The sequence below is a fragment of the Heterodontus francisci genome, chromosome 32 (genome assembly GCF_036365525.1).
Source record: "Heterodontus francisci isolate sHetFra1 chromosome 32, sHetFra1.hap1, whole genome shotgun sequence".
Classification (NCBI taxonomy): domain Eukaryota; kingdom Metazoa; phylum Chordata; class Chondrichthyes; order Heterodontiformes; family Heterodontidae; genus Heterodontus; species Heterodontus francisci.
The window spans coordinates 19,618,113-19,640,090 of NC_090402.1; the positions used below are offsets into that span (position 1 = coordinate 19,618,113).

At 43.0% G+C, this 21,978-nt stretch overlaps 1 protein-coding gene across 3 annotated transcripts in view; it reads left to right on the forward strand.

Moving 5' to 3' along the window:
• The window catches only part of garnl3 (GTPase activating Rap/RanGAP domain like 3), a 455,189-nt gene that overhangs the window by 353,857 nt on the left and 79,354 nt on the right, over positions 1-21,978 (forward strand). For 2 of the 3 annotated variants that reach the window (XM_068012410.1, XM_068012409.1), the window contains exons 13-18: positions 235-280; positions 1,615-1,721; positions 7,076-7,191; positions 8,361-8,393; positions 18,224-18,328; positions 21,850-21,924. In XM_068012410.1, coding sequence (XP_067868511.1) covers positions 235-280; positions 1,615-1,721; positions 7,076-7,191; positions 8,361-8,393; positions 18,224-18,328; positions 21,850-21,924 — 482 coding nt within the window. The remainder of the gene's footprint in view (positions 1-234; positions 281-1,614; positions 1,722-7,075; positions 7,192-8,360; positions 8,394-18,223; positions 18,329-21,849; positions 21,925-21,978) is intronic. The other variant, XM_068012411.1, reaches the window with a different exon arrangement.

Genomic DNA, 21,978 nt, shown 5'->3' on the forward strand with positions numbered 1-21,978 from the left:
CATTCCACGCAGCAAACAGCTTGAATTGAGAATTTAGTGTGGAGGCTTTGTCAGTTTCATTAATATAGCCAAATTATATCTTCGCCAATGAAATCCATGAATTGTTTATTGAAATAATCTTTGAACAATTGTCTGTGATTAACATAGCTCTCTGTATGAAAGACTAATAAGCCAACTATTGCTTTGTATTATTGATGGTGAAAAGACTCATTATTTCTTTAGCCTATGTCACAGATATTTTTGCCTTAGTCCGATATAACAAGCAAAATGATAGTTACCGGTAAGTAAATCATTTACAGTCAGAGTTCGACTGTTCTTTATGTCTTTGTATTGTTTTATTTTAAGGGGACAGGAAGAAGGGAATCAGCAATAATGCTGGAAGTTGGGGAGGGTGCGATGTCACTGCAAGTTGAAACAGCATTGCACAGGCCCATGGAGTGGGAGGAGGCAGGCCATTCGACTGCTGGTCTCAGCTGTGCTATGTAGAGAGGAATGAGCAAAGGTGAAGCATCTCCTTGTGAGGAGAAGAGGGAAGAATGGGCAGAGGAATCCACACCAGGCTGCACTGAATCCTTTTCTCTCAATAAGAGGTGGCACAGACAGTGCCCTAGGCGCGGGCATCTTCTCAGCGGCACAGTCAGTTACTGTGAGCAACTCCAAATTACAGGCAACAATGTTGAGAGCTGTCCAGGTGCTGACTCCTGTTACACACAGTGGAATCTCCCTGTTACAGATGTGTATTATTCTCAACTTCCGTTTGCCAATCATTTCTCTTTGAAGCTCCATTATAATCCAGATAGAAACCCAAACCCCAGTAATGTGAAGTCCTGACAATGCCTTGCTGGTCGTCTTCTAATGAGAGTTGATATAGTTGTTAAATGTGGCCCACTTATCATATTTACCTCATGTTCACACAATCTCAGAATTGTGACAGTGCAGATGGAGGCCATTCTGCCCATCGTGTCTGCACCGGCTCTCCGAATGAGCAATTCACTTAGTGCCATTCCCCTGCCTTCTCCCCGTAAACCTCCACATTCTTCCTGTTCAAATAGCCATCTAATTCCCTTTTGAATGCCTCAATTGAGCCTGCCTTCACCACACACTCTGGCAGTGCATTCCAGACCTTAACCACACGCTGCGTGATAAAGTTCTTCCTCACGAAGGGACAAGACAATGGAATTAGAGTAGGTAGCTTGCTTTGAAGAACTGGCACAGGCATGTAGGCCAACCAACATTCTCAATTTACACACCTCAATAGATAATTTTATTTCCATTCCCCTCGGTAGCTTGTGCACATCCATTCTGAGAAAAGGTTCTCTCCCTTATTTCCATTCCACCAGCAGAGATATCGGATTGGTTGATTGATAATGCGCACATCGGTATTGCTATTATTGAGTGATGTCATAGCTCAGTGCTGTTGAAATGATCTTTGGCTTCATTTTGTGTTGCAGATGGCAGTCAAAAGCATCTGTTTTCTTTTAGGAATAAAAGGGGAAAATATTTAGCATGATAAAAATGCAAAGCAGTTCAGCTAGAATTCCACTGAAATGCTCAAGATTAATATTGTATTCTACCTCATTTCTATCGACAGTTCTGATTTTGCTTTCATTACAGACTTAAAATATTTTCTGAAGAAAGTGTTCCACTGTTTGGACCTCCTCTACCTTCTCCCCCAGTGTTTACAGATCATCATGAGTTCAGGGACTTTGTTTTAGTTAAATGTAAGTCGGCTGTTGCTGTTTATGCTTGTAATGCCACTCTGTGGTATGTGCTGAGACCATACTGTTGCTTATGAGGTGGCTAGGTGGGGACGAATGCTTAGGGATTCAGATTTATTTAAGATTTTTAAGGGACTAAAATTAATGAGAGCAGAGCAGCAACAGAGGATGACCTTCTCATTGTCACTATATTGGGTTTTGGTAGTGCTGGTTGTTAAAGGGTGTAGCTGCTAACCTAGCTGACTTGAGCTCATACACACACACTAACAAGCTACAGCATTCACTTGACATCTCCAGTGGTGAGCCTCTCTCCTAACTCACACCTCTTACACAAACACGGATCTTCATTACTTATCTGCTTACTAGGTCTTGGCACAACTCACTCTGCTTAGCCCATTGTTGTGCAAATGCCCAAGAAATACCAGGAAAACCTTATCAATTAAATTGCAAATGAACATTTCCACTCATAGGCACTAAAATCAGGAAAACTATTTCAAAGATTTCTCACTTCAAAAACTAGGGAATATGCAAAGAAGTGACATGGATTAACAAAGACAACTCTTGAGGGTTGGATTCCTCTGGTCATTAATGTGAGCGTGGGTGGGTCCACATTAGTGACCAGAGGAAAACAGGCCCATCTGTTTGAACAGACTCATCTACTTGATTGACTGGAATACCCACTCGGGCACATACAGGGCTGAATTTTGTTGAGTTCCCGACGTCGGGCTCCATGGTGAGGGTGGGATGGGGGGGGGGGAGCGGAAGATCACTGAGGCAGTGGCCCGTCACGGAGCCCAACACTGCAATTGCCAGACCTGATCTTCCTCATGGCGGCCCACAGTGTTTTAAGCTATTATCTGTTTGGCAAAGCTTCTTGAATCTCCTTGCACCTATCTACAATGCATGTTGAGATGTTCTTTATGTTAAAGCTGCTGTGTAAATACAAGCTGTTGATACCAGTGACTGATACGAGGCTGGCTTTCCAGACACTGATTATTGTTTAATGTTCGATCTGCAGCTTTTCAAGTCAGGCTACTGACATTGTCCATCAGACATTGCTTTAGAGGGGGAAGTGGTGTTGGAATTGTTCATGCCATAATTCAGTGGAAGCTAGTTTATTTTCTTTAGCCCTGTATAAAGTGAAGTCAGGTTAAAATCAACAGGCTGAATCACAGCATGTTAAATGTTTTACAAGGAAGAGGAAACTCACCGTTTCACAGGCACTACAAGTACTGTTATCAGATTACATCACACTGCAGAGATAAAGATAGGTGGAAAATTTCTACTATAGCTATGTAATACTTCTACTGATGGAGAACGTAGAATTCATTTTATTGATGTATCCCCTCAACATGGCTACAGATTGGTATTTAAGTATTGATTGATGCATTGAGTAACCTGAATAAAAGTGCAGATCCCTTTTTTGCTTGGCTGTCTTTTGCCCAGATTGGAACAAAAATAAAACCCTTGGACATTTTGAAAAGACCCTTTCACTCAGTTTATTTCACCAGAACAGTCTGTGTGGATAATTGTACTCTGCAGACATCATGAGAGCATTTATTCAAAATGTTTCTCCCAGGGGATACACTTGATAATATACATGCTTATAGAACAAAGTGAGATATGCCTATAAAACTAATCAACTGCACAACCAGAAGAACAGAGGCTCTCAGCCAGCTCTGTGCACCCGCTTCAGTATTGGGCAGATCCTTGCAATTGCAGAAACCATTATTACCAGCTAATTCTGGTATTTTGAGCACCCAGTTACAGGGCGTCCCACCACGAGCATGTAGTTCTTGGTGCTGCTGTGTCGAGCAGAACATACTCTTGTATAACAGTGCCTGCAGACACAAGCAGTTAAAGTGCCTTCACTTTACCTACATGTGATTTCCTTGTGTTGCATTTATATAAGCTCTGAAGCATTATCAATGAATTTAAAGTGAATATTGATTTCCTTCTATGGTTATGATTTCTTTCTGCAAGTAAAATAAATATGAAATGGGGGGTTTGGACTGTTTCATGATATTCCCCTCTTCACAATTGTACTCTTCCCTATTTAGCAAGTTCACATGCCTATGGCTTCTACCAGAATAAATAATCCACTAATATATTAAAAAAGTGATAAAATGTTTTCTATATTTTGTTAGATTATTTTAGCAAATTATTCTCAAATGCAGATGTCGTAAATGCTGCCATAATTTCAAAGTTTATTTTGAGAATAGCTGCTTTTCAAAGTGTGCATCGAACATAGCCCATTTCAAGGATGGAAAAGACCACATCTGTCTAGTGATGGACCACAGATCTGTCTAGTCCTTCATCCTGCTGTCCTGGCAGTTGTATCCTAATGGGTTTTTCTTCAAGATATTTGTCCAACTTTATATTGCAGATCTAAGCTGCTGGCTCCTTCAACCCACCATAGAAAGTACTTCCAAAAACTGACTACTGTCTCAGTAATGATTCTATCTGAATCTGCAGCCTACACTCTTATCCCTTTGTTCTGTTACCTTGTACTAATTCGGAAAGCCCTAACTGATCCCTTCTACATCATATTCATTTGAAAACCTGAATCATATTTCCCATCAGTCTCCCTATGAACAAGTAGTTACAGTTCTCTGAGTCGATCCACATGTTTTATTCTCTAGTCCTTTATCATTCAGTAGTTTTCTTTCACAGCTCAGCTCAGTCTTGATTTGTCAGTGTTTTCCCATTAATCCTGTAATCCCCTGCCTGCTTCATGTCCTTGAGATGATGACACTGCATTTATCTATATTCAAATGCCTATCATCTGCCTCCCGAAGTGTGTTGGCTTCACCTGTAGTTTGCCTCCATATTAACCATGTTTGAGTTGAAACTAACAGCAACTTCTTCCATATCATTTATGAACAGGTTGAAGAGTAGCAGTCCCATCACTGAGCCAGGAAGGGCTGCACTAATCACACCCATCCATCCCAAAAACGTTCCATTCCCACCAACCCTCTGACTCCAATCACCCAGCCATGATGTCATGTCTCACCACACTGCACCCAATGCCATGTCTGCTCATTTTCAAAACTAGGTTTCTGAGAGAACCTTTTATTACAAGATTCATTAAAATCCAAGTATACTACCTCGGCATTCTTGTCCTTAGCTACATCTTTTGTTACTCCATCAACATTTTTATTAGCTTGCTCTGGCATAACTTCGATTTGTAAATTCGTCTTGACTTTTTCCAGCCAAATAAATAACTAGAAAGAACTTAATTGGCTGCAAAGCACTTTGAGACATCCAGTGGTCATGAAAGGCACTATATAAATGCAATTCTTTCTTTCCTCTAAATATTCCTTACCCTGTTAACTTACATACAATTATGTAGAATATACAGCACAGAAACAGGCTATTCAGCCCAACCAGTCCATGGCAGCATTTATGTTCCACTTGAGTCTCCTTCTATCATTTCTCCTCTAACTCTATCAACATAACCCTCTATTCCCTTATCTCTCATATACTTATCTAGCCTCCCCTTAAATGCATATATACCATTCACCTACTCCCTATGGTAGCAAGTGGGGCGGCGCAGTGGTTAGCACTGCAGTCTCACAGCTCCAGCGACCCGGGTTCAATTCTGGGTACTGCCTGTGTGGAGTTTGCAAGTTCTCCCTGTGTCTGCGTGGGTTTTCTCCGGGTGCTCCGGTTTCCTCCCACAAGCCAAAAGACCTGCAGGTTGGTAGGTAAATTGGCATTATAAATTGCCCCTAGTATAGGTAGGTGGTCAGGAAATATAGGGACAGGTGGACAGGTGGTAGGAATATGGGATTAGTGTAGGATTAGTATAAATGGGTGGTTGATGGTCGGCACAGACTCGGTGGGCCGAAGGGCCTGTTTCAGTGCTGTATCTCTAAAACAAAAAAACAAAAAAAGTTCCACATTCTCACCGCTCTCTGATAAAGAAGTCCCTTCTGACTTCCCTGTTTGATTTATTGGTGACTATCTTGTATTGATTGCCTCCATATATTTTTAAAATATGCCAACTGGAACTGTACACAGTGCTCCCAAGTGTGGTCTAATCAAGGTGTGATACAAGTTTAGCATAGCTTCTCGACACTTCTATTCTATCTCTCGAGAATTAAAACCTAGTGCTTGGTATGTTAATAAACTCTAGCGTTTGGTTTGCTTATTCTGGAATTTTCCTTAGCTCTAATGTGAGACTAATAGGCTAATAGATTCCTCTTTAAATAAAGGCAATACAGTTGCCCTATTCCAGTCCTCAAATACCACCTCCTTCTTTCCTAAATTTCACCAAGAACCCGAGATAAATCCCATCCTCCCCAATGTACTTGGTTTGGTTGGATCTTATTCAAGTGGGCAGCCACCAACTGAGTAGGACAATTAATTTTATTTTGCCCTCGTTCTGACAATCTCAGAACATCCACATTGCAACTGTCCCAGTCCTGTTATTTTCTCTTGTAAATTAATATTTTATTAAATTTTGCCCACACCATCACTGATCCTAAACTTGCTTCAGATGCCAGATGCCTATATTCTCACCTTTTTTCGCCTTTCCCCCAATATTTGTCATTTGCCTTAATTTCCCTCAGAATTATAAGTTCATATGATTGACCAGCTCTTTTAAAGTTCCCTTACACTAAGCTTTTCCTTGTATTGATTCATGCTATCATCTTGTGTGGATGTCCGAGTACGAGAAAGTCTTTGTTTTTATCCTTAATAACTTTCATTATCTTCCCTGTCATACACACTGGCCTTTTATCTTCCAATATTCTTCCTACGGATCCTAAGAGTTATACATTCCCCCACTACTCACTCAATTATCTTCTCCTTTTTGTTTCCTGAACCATATAACCCTCTGATCACTCTTCTCCAGCTGCTTCCCACTTCATCTTCCTGCATATTGTCCCCATTCTTGATCAGCATTAGGTCAAGTATAGCCTTGCCTCTAGTCCCCTCATTCACATGTTGGTTCAACTAGCAGTTCTTTACCACATCCAGGAATGACCGAATCTTTCTGCTACCAGCACCGCCCAAACTCCATGCAGCATCAAGGTATTTTAAATTCCCCATTATTAATATCTTTGATGCTTTCCTCGCTTTGAAATAGCTTGGTGATTGCATATACCTCAGTGTGTTTCCGAGCCATCTTTCAAAGAAGGCACATGGTAATTTGAAATTATTGGCCAGAAATTGTTCGACATTTGTCTCATTAGAAAGGTCATGGTAGGCACATGGCTTAGTCGATGGGATAAATGTAACACACAGAGAAATTTCTAGCCTGATGTGCTGTAACTTTAAATGATAAATTGGCTTTATATATGAGGCAGTTGGCATTCATCACACTGTTGCTTGGCTTTAATGTGTCTTTTCAGTAATAAATGGAGAAAAAGCAACCCTGGAAACACCAACGTTTGCTCAGAAACGTCAACGTACCTTGGATATGTTGATTCGGTCTCTGTATCAGGATCTCATACCAGACTTACATAAGGTACAGTAGTTATTGGTGCATCTTAATTGGCCGAATGAGGTTCCATGTCACCGAAGAAATGAATTTTTCATTGATTCCTTATTGTTGCCATCAATCTTTTTTCTGCCAATTACCTCTAAGCATTTGCAATGTTTTCAAATCCAATTAACAAAGAGCATATTTACTTTGTGCTGCTGTTTTGATTTATGCCCAGAAAGGGATCATATTTATGCAGTAGATTTGTTTCAACAATCCTAAAATAATTTTTGCTGAATTTCAGTATTTACTCTTTAACTATTTGTGACCAATAATGACAATAACTGGTTGAAAAAAATATCCATGGGGATTTTCATTTTAGAGATTTTCCCCTTGCAATTAAAGTTAAGGTGGAAGACAGCAGGTGTGGTGGATTTAAAAGTTGAAAAACTGGATGTTACCACACATGGTTAATGCAGTCATTGGCTTCTTAATCTGATATGGCCTTTCTAATCATTTAAGAAAGAAACTATAAATTCTTATTATCAATCTGAAAACAAATGTGACAACATAAAATTAAGGGGTGTTTCAAGGTGCAGAGGCTGAGGACGACACACTTATGGCTGGTGGATATAGAACCAGCTCCAAGGTGTGTTGTTAATCCATCTTCCAGTGGACATCGGCTACAGCACCATTATCTCAGAAATGGCCTTGGTTCTTTCTGCCAACACCTTGCCTCAGTGCCTAAAGTTAGCCTCTGACTCACTGCTGTTCATCAGATGAATGAGTAGCTCCCATTGTCACAATTGTCCAGTATAATGTGGAGGAACCCGCAGTTCTATTGGCCCAAGTTTCTAAAAAGGTTCCAAAAAGAGTGAGCATACTGGAGACTATACAGAACACTGCAACCACAAATTAAGATTGCATCAAAGTATTTTATGAGTTCGTTTTTCATGCATTATAATCTATTTGGAAATGTTAATTCTAAAAAGTATATATAGTTAATAGATTGAGTTGGAAAATTCAGAATGTGACAAAGATGGCTGATTTTCTAAACTTATTATTAACAACTTTATATATTGCCACTGTTTAGAGAATTTATTGCTATTTGTTTGATCATGTTCTTACATAAACATTGATTAAGACTGCACTCATTTCCTGGTTTAGCTATAACTTTGTTAATGTTATGTGCATATTGCTCATTTCTTCCTTAGGAAATGAATGAAATCCAACTAGGCTGGATAACAGTGAGATAATTTATTTTTTCCTTTTGCATCTGAATGCATTGGCGTTACTTCTTATAAACTAAGATTGGCAATTTTAATGCATTCCAACAGCATCAGAAGTAACTCAAGCCAAACAAATATTAATCCTTTGAGTATGAATTTCCTGAGTATCATTTTTCAAATTGTGCACATTTCCACTGGTTCCTGTAACTGCTAAAATATACTAAATTGGAATGGCATGGAACCAATAAAATTACAGTCAGTGTTGTTCTCCAAACTGACCCTCAAAATTAGGTTGGCATTAAAGCTTTGGTTGCTGGTGCAAAAAAAGCTTGTCCTCAAAGGTTTAATATTGCTTTGCCCATGTTAATATTCATTGTTACATTTAACTGCATCTGCCAATTTAGCATGGATTTTAAAAGCGTTTAACAATTTGCCGTCACCCTGTCTCCAACTGAAAGATAAAATTAGACCTAACCAAGTCACGAGGTCTATTGATCATTGTCATGTGTGGAATCAGCACCAATCATCATAAAAAAAGAAATTGAGCTAACAGACAGTTGAAGTGAAATCCATGAGTTAAGAGCAATGGTGCATCAATATGTTCAACAGTCACATCATACAGCATTGCAAGAACAATAATGAATCATAGTTAAGTATTTGACCCCATGCACAGTGTGTGCTTGTCGATGCACCAACGATTCCTCTTTTCTATCCTCTATGAAAATCCTTCTTTCCCATTTCAGTCCTTTTGGTGAATTGTGGCCTGTGTATTGGCCATTTAAAGTAATTCCCAAAATCCATTGCAACTCCAAATTGTAAACCATGGAGCAGAGTCAACTCCCCCTTGGCCCCTTTATTCCCTGCACCCACTTGATCCTGGCCATCACGTGGGACTAATTCCTCTTAATTCAGGCTCAGGCTGGGTGTTTGGGATATCGGGTTACAGGAGAGCCACCCTCCACTTAATCCACCGGCTACAGTTAATGGCTTAGTACAAAGAGGAGGAAACTCATTCCTTTCTTTAACTATCAATTTACTTTATTCACGTTGTTGTACAATGTAAGAATAAGGCTTATACACTTAATTAGACAAAAGCATGCAACTCAAACTGAGTTATACAGTTAATAACAAAACTAGCTAGAATTGATAAGCACACCCACTAGGTTCCTCTGACCTTTCCCTGACCAAGTCACAGAAAACAAAGGATAATACCCGAAAAAGGGAGAGTTAACGCTGGCCAGTCGTTCTGTTCTCTCTCTCTTTTACGTCGTCGCCGCGTTGCTCACGCAGGGTCTTCCACTTCCACGATGGTTGGTCTCCGGAGTATATCGCTGGCTCTATGCCCAAAAAGCTCTCTTCTTATTCTCTTTCTCTATCTCTCCAAAACTGAGCTGTCTCTTTCCGGTTGGTTTAAGCCTGCTCACCTCGTTCGCATTTTCTCCTAATTGGCCCAGGCCCAAAGACCCCGGTATCACACCATGTCCAAATAAGGTTCTTTTCCTGTGGTCGCTCCTTTGTCTTGTCACATAAATTAATTAGTTTTTACCAGCACAGACCAGTGTCTGAGCTCCAGGTTACTAAAGTAAACAATCCAGCAGTTTGTAACTGATTCTGTATTTCTTGCAGCCCCTGGCCAGCAGAATAATTGTATGCCTTCATTACCACAAATTGTTAGCCTAACTTTGGTTGTCACTGACATGATTTATATCTGCCAGGTTAAACAAAACTCTCCTAATGTAATGTCTAAATTCTTGAATGCTACTGCAGACACTCTCAATAGAGTGCTATGAATCTAATGCCAAGCATTGCATTTGGAATTCAAATTTGACTGTAGATTAAAGAGACAATTGTTTCAGATTGTTGTCAGTGATGGCACTAGTTAATCAGTGAACATGTTTGTTTTCCCTGATAATGTTCTGGACAATCACTGAAAACAGCCCAACCAAGTTATGCCTGAAATTAGTTTTTTTCAGTCATAGCAAGAAATTATGAACAATTTCAAAACAGTGTCAGCAAATAATACTGTAGATTAGACCTGACTGATAGTACCGATCTGTAGCTGCACATCCAATAACAAAGTTATTTGATACCAGTAAGAGATAGACATGGGGAAATGTAGTACTATGTCACAGAGGATAAGCTTTTAAACATCAGTGCAGATCAGAAGTGATTCATCTTTGTGCTGATACTAAAAATATTAATGTCATGATTAATGAGATTGTAAATCCTTGTAGCATGTTCTGTGAGATAACATACCAGTAACATGTAAGCAAATATTTAATTAGATTCCATCACTGGGATAATGCACTACTCTAACCTGACTTACTCAATCACAGTCAATTGTCTGTCTTTACCACATAAAGGTGGGAGGGGATAAAACCAGGCTTTTACATTTGTTGTGTAAAATAATTTCTGTTCCTGGTCATTGTATTTTGATTAAGATTTTGACTGTAATACAAAGTAAAATTTCCACTGGAGACCAAATCCATAGAGCTCGGTTGCTGATTGATTGCACCAGGTAAAGAGCATCTTGGAGAAAATGATGTTTACATTTGATAATTACTTCAATAACTTCAAAGTTTGTTTTCTTCAACCTTAGCTTTTGTTTGGGTGGAGGGGGTGGGGCTAATTTTGCAGCAGTTTTTCTCAGGCTACTAATTGGATCGGGTGGTGCTTGACAGAGCAGGTTGTACATGGTCTGTGGAAGGAAGTGGTGATGGGCTGAAAAGCCGTTTCTCGTCTGTACTTTCTTAGGGTCCTTTTATAGTAATGGAATTAACTAATCCTTTCCCGCAGTACTCTGCTGCCAGAGTGGGCCATTAAGTAACTTTCTCACCGTGGTGTCATCAATAGTGGCTTTAGGGGAAAGTAACATGGAAGGCAGCAGTTACGGGTTATAAGTCCAGCTCAATTGGCATAGAGATTGGGCGCCACGGGTTGCCTTTGTCGGTGGGAGAGGTCATCGCATCTCACTGGACAGCTACCGCCCGCCTCAAACCGGGAAGCCCCCGGTCAGTAAGGTTCTGTCCCTCCGCAGTCCACCTGCTTCAATGGGTGCTTGGAGCTCAGGGTCATTGCCCGACAAGTGTACTGTAACACCGCTCCAAACAGCACGACCAAAAAAGGAAAGAAGGTACCAGCCCTTCGTTTTGCAAGCTGGAACGTCAGAACTATGTGTCCTGGCCTGTCGGAAGACCTTAAACAAATCAACGATTCTCAGAAGACCGCCATCATTAACAACGAGCTCAGTAGACTCAATGTGGACATTGCAGCACTTCAGGAGACATTCCTCCCTGCGAGTGAATCTCTAAGAGAGAAAGACTACACCTTCTTCTGGCAGGGTAGGGATCCTGAAGAACCAAGAAAACATGGCGTGGGCTTCGCCATCAGAAACTCCTTGCTCAGCATGATAGAGCCACCCTCAAATGGCTTGGAACGCATATTGTCCATCCGACTGCTCACCGCCTCTGGTCTAGTACACATACTCAGCATCTATGCTCCAACACTCTGCTCCCCACCTGAAGCTAAAGACCAGTTCTACGAGGAACTCCATAATATCACTAGTAGCATCCCCAACACCGAACACCTGTTCCTGCTGGGGGACTTTAATGCCAGGGTTGGGGCTGACCATGACTCATGGCCTTCCTGCCTTGGGCGCTATGGCATTGGAAGGATGAATGAGAATAGACAGAGACTGCTTGAGTTGTGTACCTATCACAACCTCTGCATCACCAACTCATTCTTTCATCCTAAACCCTGTCACCAGGTTTCTTGGAGGCACCCAAGATCACGTCATTGGCACCAGCTGGACCTCATCGTCACAAGGTGAGCCTCTTTAAACAGCGTTCAAATCACACGCAGCTTCCACAGTGCGGACTGCGACACCGACCACTCCCTGGTGTGCAGCAAAGTTAGACTCAAACCAAAGAAGCTGCATCACTCCAAGCAGAAGGGCCGCCCGCGCATCAACACTAGCAGAATCTCTCATCCACAGCTGTTACATAGGTTTCTAAATTCACTTGAAAAAGCCCTTCAAAACACTCCTACAGGGGATGCAGAGACCAAGTGGGCCCACATCAGAGACGCCATCTATGACTCAGCAATGACCACCTATGGCAAACGTGTGAAGCAGAATGCAGACTGGTTTCAAACTTTGAAGAGCTGGAACCTGTCATAGCTGCTAAGTGCATTACACTGCTGAACTACAAGAAAGCGCTCAGCGAGTTAACATCCGTAGCACTTAAAGCAGCCAGAAGCGCTGCGCAAATGACTACTGGCAACACCTATGCAATCGTACTCAGCTGGCCTCTGACACCGGAAACATCAGAGGAATGTATGATAGCATTAAGAGAGCTTTTGGCCCAACCATCAGGAAGATCGCCCCCCTCAAGTCTAAATCAGGGGACACAATCACTGACCAACACAAGCAAATGGACCACTGGGTGGAACACTACCTAGAACTGTACTCCAGGGAAAATTTTATCACTGAGACCACCCTCATTGCAGCCCAGACTCTGCCAGTTATGGATGAGATGGACGAACAGCCTACAAAATCGGAACTCAGTGTTTCCATTGATTCTCTAGCCAGTGCAAAAGCCCCTAGGAGGGATGACATTACCCCTGAAATAATCTAGAGTGCCAAGCCTGCTATACTTTCAGCACTCCACGAACTGCTTTGTCTGTGCTGGGATGAGGGAGCAGTACCACAGGACATGTGCGATGCCAATATCATCACCCTCTATAAGAACAAGGGTGACCGCGGTGACTGCAACAAGGACCGTGGAATCTCCCTGCTCAGCATAGTGGGGAAGGTCTTCACTCGAGTCGCTTTAAACAGCCTCCAGGAGCTGGCACAGCGTGTCTACCCTGAGGCACAGTGTGGCTTTCGAGCAGAGAGATCCACCATTGGCATGCAGTTCTCCCTTCGCCAGCTACAGGAGAAATGCCACATACAATAGATGCCCCTCTACGTTGCTTTCATTGATCTCACCAAAGCCTTTGATCTCGTCAGCAGACGAGGTCTCTTCGGACTACTAGCAAAGATCGGATGTCCACCAAAGCTACTAAGTATCATCACCTCATTCCATGACAATATGAAAGGCACAATTCAGCATAGCGGTGCCTCATCAGACCCCTTTCCTATCCTGAGTGGTGTGAAATAGGGCTGTGTTCTCGCACCTACACTGTATGGGATCATCTTCTCCCTGCTGCGCTCACATGCGTTCAAGTCTTCAGAAGAAGGAATTTTCCTCCACACAAGATCAGGGGGCAGGTTGTTCAAACTTGCCCGTCTTAGAGCGAAGACCAAAGTACGGAAGATCCTCATGAGGGAACTCCACTTTGCTGATGATGCTGCATTGACATCCCACACTGAAGAGTATCTGCAGAGACTCATTGACAGGTTTGCGGCTGCCTGCAATGAATTTGGCCTAACCATCAGCCTCAAGAAAACTAACATCATGGGGCAGGACGTCAGAAATGCTCCATCCATCAATATCGGCGACCACACTCTGGAAGTGGTTCAAGAGTTCACCTACCTAGGCTCAACTATCACCAGTAACCTGTCTCTCGATGCAAAAATCAACAAGCGCATGGGAAAGGCTTCCACTGCTATGTCCAGACTGGCCAAAAGAGTGTGGGAAAATGGCGCAATGACACGGAACACAAAAGTCCGAGTGTATCAGGCCTGTGTCCTCAGTACCTTGCTCTACAGCAGCGAGGCCTGGACAATGTATGTCAGCCAAGAGCGACGTCTCAATTCATTCCATCTTCGCTGCCTCCGGAGAATACTTGGCATCAGGTGGCAGGACCGTATCTCCAATGCAGAAGGCCTCGAGGCGGCCAACATCCCCAGCATATACACCCTACTGAGTCAGCGGCGCTTGAGATAGCTTGGCCATGTGAGCCGCATGGAAGATGACAGGATCCCCAAGGACACATTGTACAGCGAGCTCGTCACTGGTATCAGACCCACTGGCGGGCCATGTCTCCGCTTTAAAGATGTCTGCAAACGCGACATGAAGTCCTGTGACATTGATCACAAATCATGGGAGTCGGTTGCCAGCGATCGCCAGAACTGGCGGGCAGCCATAAAGGCGGGGCTAAAGTGTGGCGAGTCGAAGAGACTTAGCAGTTGGCAGGAAAAAAGACAGAAGCGCAAGGAGAGAGCCAATTGTGTAACAGCCCTGACAACCAATTTTATCTGCAGCACCTGTGGAAGAGTCTGTCACTTTAGAATTGGCCTTTATAGCCACTCCAGGCGCTGCTTCACAAACCACTGACCACCTCCAGGCGCTTACCCATTGTCTCCCGAGACAAGGAGGCCAAAGAAGAAGAACCAGGGCTCCAGCCCATGCTGGGAGGGGATGGAGGGGAAATGGTGGGGGGGTGGGTGTGATGTTCTCACTAAGTTAAGTAGTAGTGGAAGACTTTTAAAGTGTCGGTGGGAGGAGGGGAGGCAGGGCCTGCGTCTTAAGCTCTTACAGAGGCCCCCATGAACCTGACACTGGCGCTGGGTGACATTGCTCTATGTACATCACTGTGTGCAATGAAATCATAATGTTAACCACATTGCTTTGGGTCTGGAGTCACATGTAGGCCAGACCGGGTAAGAATGGCAGATTTCCTTCCCTAAAGGACATTAGTGAATCAGATGGGTTTTTACAACAGTCGATGACGGTTTCATGGCACCATTGCTGAGACTAGCTTTCAATTCCATACTTTTTATTAATTAACTGAATTTAAATTCCACCAGCTGCCATGGTGGGATTTGAACCATGTCCCCAGGGCATTAGCTTGGGCCTCTATTACCAGTCCAGTAACATTACCACTATGCCACTGTCTCCCCTATTTATTGAATGGAGACATTAGTTTCTGTCGTCTTGCTCTTCCAGTAGTTGCTCCTTCTATCCCTTTTCAGAAATGTGTCTTGCAAGATCTGCAAATCCTCCTGTCCAACCCTCCGGTGTCCCAATGGTCCGACTTCTAGCTCTGCTTAGGTGAAAGGTTGGCGTATTTACTTCACCAACAGCTGCTGCATCTTATCTTTGATGGCTCCATACTGAGATCTTATTCATCTATCCACATTTTACGCATCTCTTATCTCATTTCACCTCAAATGGAAAACCAGCTTTTCAATTGCTAAACCTTCCTGCAAGATGCTTGGTTTCCTTGGATGTGCAGAAATTCTTCCCATTAAATATTGGTAATACTGAAGCCATTGTTTTAAATCCCCACGACAAACTCCTCTCCCTCATCACCAACTCCATCCCTTTCCCTGAGCCAGACTGTTCTCAACCTCAGCGTCATATTTGACCCTGCGAGGAGCTTTGAACCACATATCTGCATTGTCACTAAGATCACCTGTTTCCACCTCTGTAAAATCGCCCGACTCTGCCTCTGTCTCAGCTCACCAGTTGAAACCCTCATCCATGCCTTTGTTACCTCTAGATTTGACTATTCCAATGCACTCCTGGCTAGTCTGCCATATTCTATCCTCCATAAACTTGAGCTCATCCAAAAATCTGCGGCCCGTGTCCTAACTCCCACCAAATCCCTTTCACCCATCACCCTGTGCTCGCTGACCTACATTGGTTCCCAGTTCAGCAAACCCTCGATTTTTAAAATTCTTCCCTGGTTTTCAGATCCCTCCATGTCTTGTACCCTCTCCTCCAGCCCTGCAACGCTCTGAGATATCTGCCCTCTCCTAATTCCAGTCTCTTGAACATCTCCAATTTTAATCGCTCCACCTTTGGCGGCTGTGCCTTCAGCTGCCTCGGCTTTAAGCTCTGGAATTAACCTCCCTAAACCTCTCCGCCTCTCGACCTCACTTCCCTCCTTAAAGGCACTCCTTAAAACCTATCTCTTTGACCAAGCATTTGATAATCTGACCTAATATCTCCTCATGTGGCTCAGTGTCATATTTTGTTTTGAAGTGCCTTGGATATTTTATTACATTAAAGATGCTATATAAATCTAAATTGTTGTTGTTTTGTGCCAAACACATCTTTTTCCTCAGCAATTCGTAATTGTCCACAAAGTCTAAGGGGTGTCCCATCAAATATTATAGTTCTCTGTCTTACTGAATAGGATACAAGAAAAAGCACGATTCCTTTCTCACCTCCAAACACTAAGCTATCCGTCTGGGAGCCTCTCTTGCCTTGCTCTGTTTTATCTGTACTACAATGGTCAGAGTTTGGAAACTATCTTCTCCTTGTTCTTTTCCAGAATCTCATCCCTGGAATTCTTACCTCTCTAGCTTTCCCCTACAACTTCAGGCTTTTAAATCACAACTTTACCTCACCTTTTCTTGCACTCTTTTCAACTTTGGTGGTGTCGTACAAGACTTAGCTCCTTACCAAGGTGTCGGTCATTAGCTGCAATGGGTATTCCGCCTGCCTTGTGTCGAGGATGGGAGGGGCAACGGGAGAATCCTGGACGGTAAGTGGGAAGGGAAAAAGATGTAAGAATGAGAAAAGGTCGTGCAGCACAACTACCTCTGTCCCTCAGAACCCAAACTGAGCAAACATGATAGCCAATTATTCAGCATAATCCAAGCAAATAAAAGATCATTATACTGCATTTTAGTAACAATTAGAAACACTTTCCAAAAAATCATATCTATATCATATATAAGTAATACATTACTGCAATAATTAAAATACCCTACAACGATAATGTTTGTTAGTGTTAATGTTGCTACTGTTTACTGACAAATTTCAAGATGTAAGCAAATGGGGTGACATTTTGATTTACAAACTAACCCTGAGACACAGATTGAGAGTTAAACTGCACCATCAAACGTCCCCTCCACTAGTCACCAAAAGGCCATTCTGTAATTTTAAAGTTATTGTTTGAAAAGAAGGAAAATGCTGGCCATTTATTTTATAGTTGAAGTGCTTTATAGGTATAAACAGTGCTTGAAAGGATGAATGTTCATACTCATTATGGTAACATCATGGCATGCGATCACATGACAGTTTTTATGTTCTGATTGGTTTATGATGTTCCATAGGTGAATAAATATTGGTCATGTGAACCTGTCTTTGTCTTCTGGTCAGACTGAAGTTGAATTGTTTCGAGTATTGTTGTTTACGATGTAATGATAAAGCAGTTTCATACCCTTTCAACTTAATTTCTTAGGTAGTAGGCCATCTGCCTTTTATAAAGAGTTAAAAGGGCTGATGTTCCCTCTGCCTTCATGCGGGAGGGTAATTTTGTCCAGTGTTCTTTTCCACAGGAATACTGTAGGACAGATGTTTTTATGAAACCATTACCTTTAGATAAAATATCTTGCCTTTTAGATGGATTTTTAAGCCACAAGTAGTTTATTGGCTGGCCACAAAAATTAAAAGACTCATTAATTTTTGCATTGCAAGAAAGGTACGCTGAAGGAATGAGGCATGTTGACAGAGGGTTGTCTGAGGATTTTATTTGTAATAATTCTGAAGTCATGCCTGCAAAGACCAATAAAAACAGACGAATTACTCTTTACATATTGACTAAAATGGCATGGCTCCCTGTCTGTTCATTTATGTCCTGCTACTGCCATCCATCAGGTACACTGAATTACTCTAGTAGCTGCTTGCTGATGGAACACTGCTGTCAGGACCTCCTTGAAATATTGGGTGTTGCAGCCGGTTAAAAATTCTCCAAGAAGTAGCTGCAATTATTTGAGGTTGTGTTCTCCCTAGTTTTTAAAAAAAAAAAGCCTGATGGCGAACAGTTCCAAATAATGAAGGCCTGTAGGTCGCTAGATATGTGGTGTCTCATCAGTTAATTGATTCAATTGAAAGAGCAGATGTGAGCTTGTGCAGAGATCTCAATTCTTCCTTCTGTTACATATCTAGAATATGTTAAATAGGAGGTCGTTCAGTGATGTGCTGCCAGAATCACCCAAATCAGCACGGAAAAAAGAAGAGGCACGCCAGGCGGAGTTTGTCAGAGTGGGTCAAGTAAGTTCCATCCGAAGAACAAAAGATTCACGTGGAAACGCCGAACAGTTGCATAAAACACTAGTTTCTTTAATTGGTCGCGAGTTAACTCAACCAATTCGTAGGCCTATTCATAATGTGAGCTGTGCCCATTTGCTTCAGTCTTCATTCTGATAATGTGATGGCGCTTAAATTGCATCAATTAAGCAACCAGAATAGAAATTTGTAATGACCGTTTTGCCTGGTAACTAACCAGCTGCGATGAATGAAATGTGCGACATCACCTGACAATGTAAGCTGGGGTCTCCACCTCATCATTATCTTTATAATCATCACTGTACTTATAGGATGGCTATCTGATTGTAAGACAGCAACTGTATGATGGAAGCAGTTTGTCAGCTGAACTTCAAAAATTGGTTTACTGCATAACTCGGACAATCGACTGACATCCCATGTTTAGATTGTAAATTGTTGACAACTCTAAAAAGAAGCATCAACTGCAGGTGATACTTGACTCGGCATTTAACTATTGCCAGTAGTAGTTTAAATAGTTGCTAATATCACCTGCATTAAACTGTTGCCAACTGGCGTAGCACCATTCCTGGATTTTATTTTGATAGTGAATTAGGTAAACATTGATTGTGTTTCTGTGCTAAAAATGTTTATATGATATAGAACGCCACATACACTGATGTTGGATCAAAGGAATCTAAATGCTGCTGAAACTCAATATAATGAAGTCATGTTTAAATGAAATGCTTCATCTTGACTTGTTCAGGTGAATGGATTGGAGTCCTAATTTGAAATGCAGCAACAGAGTGGTGGCTGTAGGAGTGGGTGGATATAAGCACAGAAATGACATTGGCGATATCAGCAGAAGAAGACTTGAAATGTTTGGATGACATTCATCTGTCTGCTATGTGAGAATACAAAATTGATGGGCAGTTAAAGACCATCAAGCTTGTCCTACACATCATGATGTCTGGAGGATCATGATTAAATACTTCCTGCCTCCCCTTCCCAACCCCCAATTCCCGCCCACCCACCCCCCCCCCCCCCCCCCCCGCCATTCCGCACAGTCACATAATTTCTTGAGGGAGACAAAAAGAAACGAGGGCCAGCAAGGGGAAAAAAGAAGTGGAAAATTCCTCTCCAATCCCCTCAGGCAATCAAACCAAGTCCAGGACCAACTGTTATCTATAAAGACACTTAACTTCTTTCTGATGCGATCTCTGCCCCACTTTTTTATTCGTTCATAGGATGTAGGCATCGCTGGCCGGGCCGGCATTTATTGCCTATCCCTAATTGCCCTTGAGAAGGTGGTGGTGAGCCACCTTCTTGAACCACTGCAGTCACTGTGGGGTAGGTACACCCACAGTGCTGTCAGGAAAAGAGTTCCTGGTTTTTGACCCAGTGACAGTGAAGGAACAGTGATATAGTTCCAAGCCAGGATGATGTGTGGCTTGGAGGGGAATTTTCAGGTGGTGGTGTTCCCATACGTCTTTTGCCCTTGTCCTTCTAGGCAGTAAAGGTAGCAGATTTGAAAGGTGCTGTTGAAGGAGCCTTGGTGAGTTTGTGCAGTGCATCTTGTAGATGGTACATACTGCTGCCACTGTGCACCAGTGGTAGAGGGAGTAACAGTTTAAGGAGGTGGATGGGGTGCGGATCAAGTGGGCTGTTTTGTCCTGGATGGTGTCAAGCTTCTTGAGTGTTGTTGGAGCTGCCCTCATCCAGGCAAGTGGAGAGTATTCTATCAGGAACCATCTTAACTATATTAATATCTGCCCTAACCCATTTACCTCTGCACTAAGATAACAGACGAAGGGATTTCATAGGAGCCATTCATTCCTAATATCAATAACTGATTTCTCGACTTAGTGTCACATGGGAGAGCCCTGTCTGGTGGCTTTTGAGGCCCACAAATTTGTCAATGAGTTCAAATGTCAGCAGCTGCTGAGCGAGTCTTGTCCCCATAAACCCCACAGCCTGATACTGCTTAACATTGGATATTCCGAAGTTGCAGTTTTTTGATTGAAAGAATACACAACAAAGAAGTCATGGAGAGGCTTCACTTGAAAACTCATTCTTAATTCATTTTTTCCCCAAAGGTTCTTTTAATTGAAATGATTCCTTCTCCCTTCCCTCCTGCCACACGTTTTGTGCTCGATCTCTCTCTGTAAATCCTTGCACCTTATGCGGTGTTCCCCCTTGCTCAGAGAGAGTGGGCAGAACTTTACTGACCTAGGAGTGACGGGCTGGGAGGCAGGGGAGCTGGGGAAATAGTGGGGAGCCATGTTGGAACGGCTTCCCGAGTCAATGATGCCGTCAGGGAAGTTTCCTAGCGGTGGGACTGGCTGCGGTGGGCATCCAATTTTAATAATTAAAGGCCCAGTTAAGAACGATCTTCCCAGGCCGCTGGCATTTTGCCAGCAGCGGGGCGGCCCCTGCTGTGTGGGGAGTCTGCCACCTGCGTGGAGGCGGCTTCCCTGCAGCTTCCAAGGGGCCGTTAGAGCCGGAGGCTCCCTGGCTCAGGGAAGGGACTGCCGGCAGCAAAGGCCGACCCCGTGGGGTTTCCCTTCCGTGCGCCGGGGCCTGCCTGCTTGGCCCATCAAAAGAATAACGTTCTGCTCACCCCTCCGAGGACCCTACATTTTGAGGTGCCCTTGCGTTCTCCTAGCTCCCTTAGCAGTGACCATCTCTCTCGGTGATCCTGCCGAGGCTCCAGAGCTGCTGGCCCATCTGCATGGATGGCCTGCCCGCCATCCTTAATTGACCGTCTCCCCCGAAAGCTGGCTCTTAATTGCCTTCCTCCTGGCAATATTACAGGAGAAATCCTGCCTCCTGCCCATGCGGACCTCCCACCGGCAAGCCACCCAGATGACGGGACCTCCTCCGTTCTGCAATTATCTCACCCAGTACCACTGTCCTCCGCCTAAGCCTCTTTCACCACATCTCGGAGATACACAAGTGTCGTCCAGGCCTACTCACTGTCCAGTTACACCTCCTTTCAGGTCGGGATGTGCCTGGGCTCCACATGGTGCCAGTCCACTCACGTTGTGTTGCAGATTGAGGACTTGTCACAATCTCTTTCCACTCAGTGTATTCACACTCACGTACCTTGTGAAAATCTGATTAATTAAGTAGTGCGGCCCTGTGAATTATGATCGCTTCTTTTCAAAATACTAATTATGCAGTAAAAGTATTACTAATTTTACAGGATAATTTATTCAAACAGCTGCCACAGCAATGTAGAATAATAAGAGAATTTAATCTCTGCATTGTTTTTTCTGTTTTATTGGACTGACAAAATGTTGCTGTTACAGAAATAAAATCCCCAGAGCCCTCTGCTTTTTGCTTTGAGTATTACGTGACAACAGTGGCGGTTGCCAAGGTGATCATGCCCAGGATCTTTTTGTGATCCCCTGCACTGTGGTTCGTGGCCCCCTTCTCCAGCTGTAATCATGTCAGTCAGAGCAAGAATGCAGCCCCAACGGCACCACAGAGCAATGCAGTATTTTAGTACAGATGTTCTTTTTGTTAAGGCCCTCAAGCTGAAAACAATCGTCAGAGGGGATGCTCCCACTAGCTTGGTAACCACTGGCCTGTACAGGAAAGAGGTGAGCACATTGTTAATTTCTCTTCTTTCTTCTTACACATTTACATGAAACAGC